Below are 13,301 nucleotides of genomic sequence, written 5' to 3'. Positions count from 1 at the left end.
CACCGGGAGCGCTGGCGAGGGGTCGCTGTGAACTCGGGTGGAAAAAGTTGAATTGAGCATTAAACTCCCGAGCGGGTTGACTCCTAAAGGCGCGGCCGCCAGGGAGATGTGTGACACCAGGACACGCTCCATGTTCGTGCCCACTGGGCTCGGTTGGGTTTGGCAGGTGCCGGTGAGCAGGGCGCGGGCGGCCTCTCGGGCTGGTGGCTTTTGTGGGCGGGAAGGGGCACTTTGTTCCGGCCACCCTTCGGCGGGTACCAGCAAACAGAGCCAGGGCAAGCGGGGCACACCGAGGGGCTGCTGCCGCCGGCAGCAGGCTGCCCCGGCCCGGGAGCCATCTTGTGAGCGGGGCTGGCGCTGCCCGAGAGCCGCGGGCCGCCCGGACTCGGGAACGGGCTCGAAGCCGGAGCCGCACCGAGCCGGCCGCCGGGGCGGGCGGAGACGGGCGGGCGGCTATCGGTGCCTCCCCCCGGCGGCACTTGGCAGCAGCCCGCGGGCAGTGGGGGAGGGCGGCTGGGTGGTGGCGGCGGCGGAGGAGGAGGGGAGCGGAGGCGGGGACCAGCCGGCCCCGGCCCGGCCCAGCCCAGCGCGTTGCCCCGGCCGGACACGGCGCCCCGGGCGGAGATGGCGGACGAGCCGCAGAAGAAGTCGCACTTGTCGGCCTTGGTGGGACACACGAACGGGCTCACCCGGCCCGCCTCGCTGACCGCCACCCGCTCCCCGGGAGGGGGAGGAGGAGGCGGAGGCGCGACCGCCTCCTCCAAGAAACTCGTGATCAAGAACTTCAGAGGTGGGTACGGGGCAGGCCGGGCCCTCTGTCCTGGCAGGTGCGCTCGGCCCGAGCTTTGTTTACTGCGGCCCTGGCCGGGCCCCGCCGCCCTATCGGCGAGGGGCGGCTGCGGCGGGGCTGATAACGCCGCCGGGCTGATAACGCCGCCGGCACCGTGCCCGTGTCAGGGCTCCCGGGGACACGCGTGGGGCTCCGTGCGGCGCGGGGGCAGCGGCCGTAGGGAGCGGGCAGGAAGCCACCTTAGTGTCAGCGCTGATTAAAGCCAGGCAGGGTGGTTGCCTCGCTAAAAGTAACACGGGCGTCAAACACGCAGCCGGGGGGTGAAGCGCGGCGTGCGAAGGCTCGGGTGGAATTAGTGACCCCTCTGAGAGTGCCAGAGTTACATGGCCAAGAGCACAGAGGCTTGGCACAACCTGATGGAGCAGCAGGGAGACAGACATTGCTGCTGCAGGCTCCCCTTGGGTGGCCGTTTTCAAACTACCTGTGTCTTACTTCACAGAAAGACCCAAATTACCAGATAATTACACTCAGGACACCTGGCAGAAACTTCATGAAGCGGTGAGAGCAATACAGAGTAGCATTTCTATTAAATACAACCTCGAAGAGCTCTACCAGGTAAGCTACGTCAGGTTTTGGTTTCGTTTTTTTGCAAGTAAACTGCTTTGGCATGCATTCAGCATAATGTATTTTGATTTCTTAAAAGCTTTGCTAGATACTCTGTTTCTAGTCAGTTTTTGTTTATCAGTTCCTCTGAGAGCTACCATGATCTGGGCCTATGAAAAAGCAGTTTCTGTTGAAAGGCACAGAAAGCTATTCCTGGGCAGGGCTGAGATCTAAGTCATAGTATCTTCAAAACTCTGCCCACTCAACATGCTGAAAACAGGATGTCACTCTTAACAGGGTTATGAAGTTACATATTTTGTGATGATTTTTGTACATACTATGGTCTCTTGTAAATAGTAATATTGAAGTATTTGATATTATTACATTATACTTCTATATCTTTTGGGGAATTAAAAAGGAATCTTGATTGAGTAGGCAACAAACTGTCACTTTATCCACATTTCAGATTACTGTTACATTTTCATAACAATCAAGATCTTAGTTTTTCTGTTCAAGTGGTAAAAAAGCACTTCTGGAACACCTGGACTACTGGAGCAGGGGCTAGTGAGGGTAAAAGAGAGATGGGCTCCTGAGCCATTTCTCTGCTTTCTCCAATTATATGTGCTTTAGTTCTATGTTATTTCAGATGTATGTGCTTTGAGGTATTTAGCTGAAGTTGCAGCTCTTTAGAGTGATCATGCTATAAAAGATTACTGATGTGCTAAATTATGCTGCATAATGTAAGTTAGTTATGAGTTTTCTGTGGGTGCAGATGTTTGATCTGCAGATTGATGTCCTTGCCAGACCAGGACTGCAAACATTATTGTGCACACCTCAAATTTTCTAAATGTTTAGTTGAGGTGCAAAGGGCAGACTGTGAGAGAGGAGAAGGCCAGTAGTCAGTACTGGGTCTCTGTTCAAGAAGATCAGGATAGAACTAACTATACTTATCTCTTTACTTAGTGTATGTAATATATGGGTCTAAAATGGCTGATTATGTAAATGTATATTGACTTAAAATAATTATTCCCTTTAAATTGAAAGCTTGACTGTAATATATATATCTATTAATACTTGCAGTTTCGCACAGTTTGAATGACATAATGCATTTTATTGTTTTAAATTCAGCATTTGAAAAACCCTGCTTTTTCATGTCTAACAAAAAAAAATAAAAAACAAAAACCAGCCCACAGATGCTTTGAGTGTTACTTAACTTGTTTTCAGAGGCCTCAGAAACGAGATTATAGTAATATGGCTATGAAATCACTAGGGTACATGCTTGAGTTTTGGCAGAAGAGGAGAGATTTCAGATAAACTGTGAAAGGAGAACTGTACTTCTTGCTTTTTCTCTTTGCCTGCTTATTTGTAAAAACTGTGCAAGGCTTGATTGAATAGTCCTTAAGGCAGCAAATCAGGAAGATTTCTGCACAGTGGGTGGTGGTGCTCAGTGTGCCTGTGCAGGGACAGCTATTTACTGTCCTGCCAGAGGAATAAAAGATGAGGTTCAGCATCCATTGGAAACCTGATCTGTATTTACAGATCATTTTAACTGCCTGTTGGTGAGCATCAAGTCATCCACAGGGGAAAATATCTCTGGGTCCATCAGTTCTTACTATCAGGGCTTTGTGGTGGTTTTTTGGTTTGTTTATTTTTTTGAGTTTTTATCTGACATTGTGGGAGGAAGTGAGAGGCCTGCTAGAGTTCAGTGCACTCAGTGGGCTGCTGTGCCAGCCTACAGTTGAACCTTCTGATTTATTTATTTAATTTGGCACAGTGGCTGAGAAGAAACTGAAGAACAATGATGAGACTGAGTGGGAAGCCTGAAGGATACTCCTTTCCAGGCATTAGAGGCACCATGGGATCAGGCATGAGGTGCTTGGCAGAAATGTAGTCAGTGAGCAATGGGAGGGTGGCAGCCAGTTTTTTGTGACTAAAATAGAAATGATGTCTGGGATTGGTGGTAGATTGCACAGATTTTGATAGAAGTAGCTTGTACTTGATGGGATAGAGAAAGTGGGTCAGTACAAAGAATTGCTGAATGAGGAGTGAGTGATAAAAATAATGGAAAAAGAAAATTACCTTTGCAGCAAGGTCCTAAATAACCTGAATTGAGGCAGCACTGCCCTTTTGGAGGACATAGAACAGGACAGTGTAGTAGCAAAGAAAAGACAATAGAGCAATGAAGGAAAAAAGTATGAGAGTCCTGACTAGACTTAGACTTGGACAGGTGGAGTGGCATAACATTATCTGCAAAGTGATTGTGTGAATACTGTTTGTTGCAAGTTATCATTTTACTTACCTTAAGACCAGATGAAAAATATAGGCACTGTTATAATTTTGTTTGTTTGCATGCTTTAATGTTGTATCGAAATTTTTATATGCATTTAAATAAAAACAGATTAGATAGGTTAGAATCCTCTGGAGCAGAGGAAAACATTTTAGTTGTCCAAGTGACATAGTGCTTTAAATCCTTGGCAGTGTTCTGTGCAATATTGCCTTATGATATAACAGCAGTTGATATTAATGTAGTGATCACTGGAACATTTGGTTTTGGGCAGAATTGGCCTCCTTAGTTAACTAAGGATAAATACTCAACTAAATCCTGTGAGCTCCCAATGAATGATTTCAAGTCTTTATGTAATAGTTAATGTGGGGTTGATTGTGGGGATTTTGTTATTGTTTGGGATTTTTCTTAATTATTTTTCCTGTCAGTTTATATACCTTTGTGTGTGATTCAGCAGAAATACTTGGGAAGAAATAAGTTGATAAAAAGACAAGAAAGGAGCTATACTCACTTACCATTTAGACAGACTGCTTGAAATGTCTAACTTAAAGTTACAAAGAAATTAAAATATTTGGTATGGTTGTGTTCCTGCCCCACAAAAGCACTTGTGTGCATACTGAAGGATGCACAAAATGGACCTTCTGGAGGAGTTCTACTGCTGAGCAGTACTGAAGGAGGCAGAATTCTGATAGTGTTTAACAGCACATCTGAAATATGACCCAAATTGTGATGGTTGGTCTTGTTTGTGACACAAAATCTAGCAGAATAAGAGGGGACCAAAATCAGGAAGGACTCCTGAAGTCTTAGTTTTTCTACATAACTTTGTTTTGATGTTTTGGTTTTGTGCACAGCTTGAACATGTAACGCTGAATTTTTTTTCCCTTGTAAGCCTTAATTACATAGACACAAAAATTTAAGTTGGTTTTTTGTCTCATTCATAATCCTTTTTTGGTTTTTAGGCTGTTGAAAATCTCTGTTCCTACAAAGTCTCTGCTACACTGTACAAACAGCTGCGACAAGTCTGTGAAGAACATGTGGAGGCACAAATCCTTCAGTTTAGAGAATATCCTTTTATCATGCACAGAAGTGGTTAGAATGGTTAGTTTAAATAATTATTTTTTAAAATAAGACTTTGCAAAAAATGCACCAGAAATTGTCAATGTGTTAAAGAGATTCTTTGCTTATATGTTTTTAAATCAGTCATAGGCAACTTTAGTCATCTGGATGAATAATTTTTGTGTATTGATGTGTAGCGTCCTAGTAAGAATTTATTTATCACTTTAATAGGGATGCAAATTTTACACTAAATCTAGAAAATGTCAATAGGACTGTGAGATTTCTCAGTAGGTATGAATTTTTGTGGCAGGTGAGTAGTGATGCTTATGGCAGCAATAGCTTAAAAAAATCACAGTGATTATCAACAACGGTAAAAAAAAAAATCAAACATAGTGTCCGTGTTTGACCAAAATAACTACTGGTCAATAGTGATGTATCACAGAGGCATTCAACAAGCCTTCAAGTATTTTATGTATACCTTGGAAGGTTCTTGGAAGAGAGCTCTAAGTTCAAGAGATCATTTGGCTGTCTTGGGATGCATGGAAGGATGAAGTTTTATGGTAAATTTCCCCATGGTTTACTGAAGTTACATTGCTGGACTTTTCTTCTGGCTGAATGAGTCACAGAAGTGGCTGTAGATCTTCTGTGGACACCTGGCTGTAGCCAGCCCTGCTTCCTGAATCCAGTCAAGCTTTACATGCTGAGAAGGTGCTTTACATCATAGGTGTCTTTTGTGTAGTAGCCATGGGCTTGCACTGCTGGAGCAGCAGATGAATAGTCTGTGTCCACCTTGGTGTCCCCAAATTCCTGGAAAATGCCTTAGCCAGCAGATGATGGATGGAGAGTGACATATTGAACAGATATTACAGCACTGTGGCTGCTGGCATTGTTTCCCAGCTCTCTATGGATTTTTTAGCAGAAAATGATAGAATAAAGTAGAAAAGATAGGATAAAGTAGAAAAAACAAGGGGCCAGGGCCCAGAACAAACCTCCTTTGCAGGTGAATGCTTTAAATGTGCTTTGAATTGTGACTCTCCGTTTCTTGGTTCACTGCATTCCTCAGGTAGGTGCCTACACTCAGAAAATAATTTTGGGTTTTTAATGGTACATAGCACTGACATGATTTCAGGCTGTGTGGTTTTGGTTTTTGTTGGTGGTTTGGTTTTTGATTTTTTTGATGCTTTTTTTTTTGAGTCCCATTTATGACATCTGGCTTCTACCTAGCACATTAGGGCAGTAGTGTTTAACATACCTGGTCTTTGAGAGCCAAATCTTATAGTCTTCTTTAAAGCAGTGTACAACCATTTTTTGCATTCCTGCTTTTTCAGACTTCAGATGACGTTATGAAGAAAACATTTTAAAACTAATGTTTCCAAACTTTACTTTCACCTTGCCCTCTTGACAGGGTGATGGTGGATTGGAGGGTTGAAAATTTAATATTTTCCAGGTGTGCCGCTTTGTATCCCAAGGACATAAGATCCTTAAGATTAATCAGATTTGGCCACAATGAGTTGGAAATTATGATAATGTGTGGGAGAGGAAGGTAAAGCCTCATTTAGATTTACTTGTGAGATACATGAGAACTGTTTTATTTGTAAATAACAGTTGGATCTGTTGTGTAATGAGGAAGACTCTGTAGATTACTTAGGGTGACCTGGAGATGTATATGAAAAGAGTGGTATTTGGATTTGTTGAGGATTATTTGGAACTGTAACTGCTTTTAAGAGATTAGGGTCACTCCTGTTGTGCTCAGTGTGAACTCATTAAATAAACAAAATAACCTCTCCATCCCTCTCACCTCAGTTGGTGACAAACGTGTGTCTGATGCTGGTGGGATTTCTTGTTTAAATCTATATTAAGGTTGCACAGTGCAGCCACTAGATGGTATTACTGAAGAGCTGGGAGTGTTATTCCTTGAAAACACAGGGAGGCCTTTTGGAGAGCTGCCAGCCACTGTGCTGGGCAGCTCTGCAATTAATGGTTTATCCCTGGCAGGCACAGTAGCTTTGGAATATCCATGGAGCAGCTTTGCCTAATGGCTGGCAAAGATCATCTCGAGAATATGGCCTCTAAGGATACTGGCAAACTAGTTTTCCTTAATGGATGCTGTACAGATTCTCTGGATAGTCTTTTATTTTTAAAGAAGATAAATAAATGCTGGCAAGATCATTGCAGACAAATGGTAAGTTGAATGTTTGTTCAAAGTATCTATCCTTGAGGTGTGAAATCTGGCTAAAATTAGTTTGTCATAGTTTTAGCTTGGGACTGCACTGCATCTCCTCCTCCAAGTGTTAGCATTGCTTTTCACTTTCCCTTTTGCTGGCTGAGGGAACTTCTGTTTTTGAAATGTAGGTTCTGTTAACTCTGACTTTGATAGGTTCATTTAAGGATTGAACATCACTCAAATATATTGACACCATTTTTCCTTTGGGTGGAAAGAAAAACTAACCAAGGAATGCTGAAGTTGTTTGCTGTTCATAATTAAGTAATTTGGGGAGTCTTTGCTTTTAAATAACTCCAAGAACTAGGTTAACTTGTAAATTTTTTTTTCAAAGCAGAGATTATTATCCTGACTATAGAGCTAAAAAACAGAAAGGATAAAGAACTGAAACTTGCTTTCTATCTGCCTTTTTTGTCTTCTACCTCCACAATGATTTATGTTACAGAAAAGGTCCTCTCTGAAAAACACTCTATGAAAACTGTGCCTTTAAGAACTCATTATTATAATTCCAAACTAACATTTTACAATGAGTTTTTGTTGCATTGTCACTTACTTAGCATTGGCTGCTGATGCCCCATATGGTTAAATTTCTATTTTCATTCCTCAAATGCACTGTTCTTTCCTTTCCTGTGAGGTTTGGGCAGAGGTATGTGATTTTTATCTGAATTAAAAATGGAAGGTGTTAGGGAAACTATTTGAATTCAGCAGTCTGATGGAAAGAGTTGAAGATACTGCCTTGAAAATGTAGTTAGTGTGAACATGTGTTTTCATGAAAGGGATTTTGCTGTGAACACTGTTTGATTTAATTACTTCTAAGCATTCTTTTTTTTTTCTTCCTTGAAGCAGCAACCTATAGCAAGTGGCTCTCTTGCCCATGTGCTGGGCTAGCACTTGTGCTATTTAAGAAAAAAACCCACCTTTATTGCTGTTTTACTTTAATATGCTTGGCCAGTAGCTATATCAGCCTGAGAATTGCTTCAGGGGCAATGAAATCTTTTAGGAAAGGAGTAGGTGGGCAGCTGGGAATAGAAATCTCTGTCTGGCCTGGGGGGAGTTCCTGACATCCGGAGTTACGCTAATGCTAAACTGGGAGTTGGGCAGCCTTCTTATGAACAGAGGTAAAAATGGATTTTGAATGTAAAAGTCTAGTAAGCTACAAAACTACCTCCTCCTCCCACTTCTTTATTAAAAAAAAAAAAATACATTTTTATACCTTCTTTTGACTGTTGGATTTAATGTATCTCTATTATGAATTTGGCAGCTAGCTTTTACTATGAAAAGATCTGTTGCACAGCTTATTACTGTCTTAGTTTAAACCTTTGTTTGTTGTTTTGTTTTTTTATTTTAAAGCAAGAAGCATGGCAGCATGCTATTTCAGGGTGTTTACTGACTGTATTGGAGGTACTGTTTGAATAGTATGTCAGTATACTGATATACCTTTGTATATCAGTGGTATAAAACTCCTAACAAGCTAATAAAGCTATTTAGTTAATTATGGATGTACTTGGGAATACCACCAAGTAATAGTATTAAATTCAATAGATTGCATACCCGTGTCCGTTCAAGTCACCATAAAAGTTTAAAATACCTACATCAGTAAATGAGGTGTGTGTCTGTGATGTAGTTTTTCAAAGTTGTTTTATAATTTAAAATACCATATGGAGGTGAAGAGAAAAATATTTTTATTATATGTTTCAGATCATGATCAGAAGCATTTTCTTATTTTTGGATCGTACATATGTGCTTCAGAATTCAGTGCTTCCTTCTATATGGTAGGTATCCATGTAAGTATTCCTATAATCTTGAGAGTGTTGATGTGCTATTACATTTTCAAAGATTGAAAATAAATTTTTTCACATTATATTTGATCTATATAATAGATCTGTAAAATTTTGTGTCAGTTTATGGAGATGCATGTGTCAGCATATGTGTGTGTCATGTCCTCCCTCCCCAGGAATACTCACTATCAAGGGTGGGTAAAAGAGGAAGGCTTTTGACAAAATTCAACATTCAGCTTCTTGCTCTGTTTTTTTTAAGTGAGTCAGATACAGTGACAGGGTGCAGATTATCTTTCCAGCTCTGGTCACTTGATGATGCTTTTGTACTTTCAGCTCACCATGGTCACATCTTTGGGCATTGTGCTTTAAAGCATCCCCCCCTAAGGGGCATTTTACATCATTCCCAAGCAAACAAACCCAGGCTTTGCCAAAAATTTCTGGTACTGCTACTACTTTATCTGAAGCACCCTCCCCACCAAAAAAAAAAAAGTAGATAAAGTACTGAAGTAAGAGCTTGTCTTTTCCCTCCCTGGCTGGCTGCTGTGCTCTTGTGCCTTCCTCATGGTGTCTGAAGAGCCTGGTGTCTTTCTCCAGCCTCTTGCTTGTCCAGTGGACATCTTTTGTTCCCAGCTTCAGCAGTTTTCCTCCAACTCTTTGTGTTAGGCTTCTTTTTACTAAACATTGGTGACAAGGTCTGTTCATACTTTGTCTTATTTTTCTCCTACTGGTAAAATTCCTTTTATTGAAATCCTGATGCATGTGAAGAAGTCAGAGGTAACAAGTTCTATCTAGGATTGCTCAGTTTTCAATATTTAACAGTTGGCTGCTTCATGGCATAGAGGCACCATTCCTCATCATCTTAGAATGAAACAGGAATCTGATAGAGGCGGTAAGATCCTAAAGATACAAAGAATTCATGCTTTGAACAAAACTTATGAATTACACATAGAATGTCTCATCCAGGGAATTTTATATTAAGGTACATGATCAGTTTTGTTTGGTTTTTTTATTTAATGAGTAGAGAAACTTATAGTCTGTTATGTGAAAGTTGGGCAGGCTGGTAACAGTTCTCCACTGAAGTGTATGCCTCTGGTAGCATGTGATCTGGTATTTTTAGGATAATTCTTGTTACAGTTTTGTTAGAGGATGGTATCAAAAAGACTACACACACCATTAATATATTTTTTCTGTATAATATATATACACACTATATATTTTAAACATATATATGATTTTTTCAAAAGAATCAACAGTGTGACTAATTTTCAATATTTACATAGGGATATGGGGCTAGAGTTATTTAGAACCCATATCATTAATGACAAGCAAGTTCAAACCAAGACTATTGATGGAATTCTCCTGCTGATCGAGCAAGAACGAAATGGTGAAGCTGTGGACAGGAGCTTGCTGCGGAGTTTGTTGAGCATGCTGTCAGATCTACAGGTGAGTACAGCCAAATTCACTAGTAACAGCTTGGTTTAGAAACACAGTGTGGATTGCTGAGTCGTGTTTTGTTCAAAAATTATCCTGTTCACCTAGTAAATGTGTGTAAAATCTGGCTATTACATTGGTATGATTGCCTTTTTTACCCCATGTGCAATCTTGTACTGTTTTTAAAAGAGACCTCTTGGCCTGTTTTCCTTAGCAGAGGTAATGGCCTCAGATCTTAATACATTTGCAGTATTTTGTCTGTCTTAATCACTCACTGTCTCATCCTAATGCCAGATAAATGTAGGAACAGAAAAATCCCTCTCTGTCACTGTAAAAAGGTGTCACTTTTTGGAGTCCAGATCTTGGGTCTATATCACAAAAACATCACTCTGCTGGCAACTTCTTAGAAATGCTGAGGATAGAATGGGATGCCATATTAAGGCCAAGGTTTTCAGATAGATCATGTCAAGCTGCAACTTACTGGAACTTTCCATGAGCAGAGATAGTAAGCACCAAGGAGACTGACAAGTGCTGTGCTTCGGGCTTCCACATAGGTTGTCCTTGATTTAAGGTTGCAGCCTTGTGTGATCTGCAGTGAGGCTTTGGAGCTATCCTTCATTCCTAAAACCTGCTCAGGTTGCTCCATTTCAGAGTGGCAGTACAGCATTACAAAAACTGGCTGAAGGTTTGAAGGAGTTTGAAGAGGCAGGCTACATAAAAAAGCCCTTTCTGGTTAGGCAGCTTACCTGGTTTTCTGCCTTTCATGTTAATCCTCTTGACTTTAATCTGTAGCTTCCTCTCTCATCCCAGAAAAACGAGTCTGTTTGAGAGAGAAGCCATTGAAAAAGAAATTAGGTTTTTGAAAGTGATAGAATGGTTTGGGTTGGAAGGGGCCTTAAAGATCATCTGTGACGGTGTTCACAGGGGTCTTATGATGAGGGAAGAGACAAGCATCTGACTCTATATTTCAAAAGGCTTGATTTATTATTTTATGGTATATATTACATTAAAACTATACTAAAAGAAGAAAAAGTTTCATCACAAGGCTAGGCTAAGAATAGAAAGGAATGGTAACAAAGGTTTGTGGCTCAGAGTCTGAGCCAGCTAGGCTGTGATTGGCCTTTAATTACAAATATCCACATGAGACCAATCACAGATGCACCTGTTGCATTCCACAGCAGCAGACAATCACTGTTTACATGTTGTTTCTGAGGTCTCTCAGCTTCTCAAGAGGAAAAAATCCTAAGGAAAGGATTTTTCATAAAGAGATGTCTGCGACAATCATCTAGCTCCAACTTCCTTGCATTGGGCAGAGAACCTTCAAACTAGTCCTTAAGAGACAAAAAGTGGTCAGAATGTAATGAATTTTACAGCTTTGTTATGTGTTTTGGAAAAAATATTTTCTTCTATTCTTCCACCACACTCAAGGAAAATTCCCTTTTTCTTTCCACTGTCCCTCTGTTTACATATGAATCCATAGTTCCTCAGACTGTTATAACTTTTTCTTTATGTAGTTGTTCTTTCTGGCTTATTTCCTTTCTATAGTAAACTGGTAGTCATTATGCAGAGATTTTTTTAATGTCTATGTTTGTTATTGGTGCCTTTTGTGCACACCTCATTTGTTCCCTGTAGAAGAAGTTCACCTTATTTGATATAATTCATTTTTCCTGGGCCACTGAGAGAAACTTAGCAGATCTGAAGATGTGTTACTCAGCATATTAATATTTTACTGATGATAATTATCTGGTTTGTGCTAGTTGGAAGGAGTTTTTTGCTACAGAAATATGAGTGGGAGTTTAGATCTTGGGTGAATTGGATGTCATTGCTGTGATGTTGGGTACTGGTGTTGGGCTGTGTACCTTAAACAGAAGCTTTTTAATTTAGACTGTTCAAGTACTGATGACTGAAACAAATTGTTGCTGCTCTGGCAAGCTAGTTCTGAACTCAATCATTCTGAAATCAGTGGGCAAACAGAAAACTTGTTAATGTAATGTTACATTGACATTTCTCACAGCTGTGTACTTCCTTAAAATTTTACTTGCCCTCTTACACCTGACTAACAAAAATGATACTGTTACTGTGAGCTTAATGTGTGTAACTACATTGATTTCTTGAGCCAGGTTTACAAGAAATCATTTGAACAGAGGTTTCTGGAAGAGACAAATTGTTTATATGCTGCAGAAGGCCAAAGATTAATGCAGGAAAGAGAGGTAGGTGCATGTGGTTGATGATGGCTTTTATGTTAGTTGTATCAACTCTGGGATTACATAAGAACTTTGGTAGTGCCGTGGTGTATTATCCAGTGAAATTTACTGGCACACAGGTATTCAAAACACAGTATGTTGATATGGACCATGGTATTGTATCAACAGAGCAGACCCCAGGTTGTACTGGAATTTGATAGATACAATTGTGTAGTAACACAGTGACATTTTTGTAGCTAAAGTCACATTATCAACTATAGTACCTTTAATATGAAGTAACATTGATTAATAAAAATACAGATTATGCAGTACATAACATTCTGGTGGAATAGTCCTTTCCAATTAATGTACTCTTTTAAAAATGTAATTTGTCATGGAACAAGATTAGCTGCCTTTCATACCTCTATAGTTGAACTGATCATTCTCTTGTCTTGTTAGGTCCCAGAATATCTTCACCATGTTAATAAACGTTTGGAAGAAGAAGCAGACAGAGTTATAACATATTTAGATCACGGCACACAGTGAGTACAAATTTTTTTTTTTTTTACTGTAAGTCAAGCATTCTTCATAAATCAGTATGATTATCTATGGTTGTAGAGACACTGAGATAATGTCTTCATTATCTTACAGATAGTGTCTTGTTGAGAGTGCTTATGAAATAGCTTGTTTTTTTAAGACTTTGGTTTTATCAAAAGTTAGTTCCTTAAAATAAAAGTATATTTTCAGTAGGAAAGAAGACATATGTTCAGAAATATTAATTCTGTATAGTGCATTTAAAAAAAAATTGTATAAGACCTCAAATTTCCATTATCAAAACAGCAGCTGATTTTAGCCATTCATGAACTGATAACATCTTTAACCACAAATCTCTTGAGGAAAGGAAAGACTCATTAGAAAAAAAAGCAAAACCACAAACAAACAAAAACCCAAACAA

General features: G+C 40.3%; 1 protein-coding gene across 4 annotated transcripts in view; it reads left to right on the top strand.

Annotated features, from left to right (window-relative positions):
* Positions 1 to 577: 577 nt before the first annotated feature.
* The window catches only part of CUL4A (cullin 4A), a 34,293-nt gene continuing 21,569 nt past the window's right edge, over positions 578 to 13,301 (top strand). For 3 of the 4 annotated variants that reach the window (XR_009275827.1, XM_058822332.1, XM_058822326.1), the window contains exons 1-8: positions 578 to 790; positions 1,290 to 1,405; positions 4,637 to 4,741; positions 6,847 to 6,915; positions 8,653 to 8,726; positions 10,013 to 10,175; positions 12,284 to 12,373; positions 12,806 to 12,888. Coding sequence is in view for 3 of the 4 variants with exons in the window: in XM_058822332.1 (XP_058678315.1) it covers positions 625 to 790; positions 1,290 to 1,405; positions 4,637 to 4,741; positions 6,847 to 6,915; positions 8,653 to 8,726; positions 10,013 to 10,175; positions 12,284 to 12,373; positions 12,806 to 12,888 (866 nt within the window). In the remaining variant the exon portion in view is untranslated. The other variant, XM_058822341.1, reaches the window with a different exon arrangement.

The sequence above is a fragment of the Ammospiza caudacuta genome, chromosome 2, assembly GCF_027887145.1.
Source record: "Ammospiza caudacuta isolate bAmmCau1 chromosome 2, bAmmCau1.pri, whole genome shotgun sequence".
NCBI classification, from domain to species: Eukaryota; Metazoa; Chordata; class Aves; order Passeriformes; family Passerellidae; genus Ammospiza; species Ammospiza caudacuta.
This window is presented reverse-complemented; position numbering and strand designations above follow the sequence as displayed.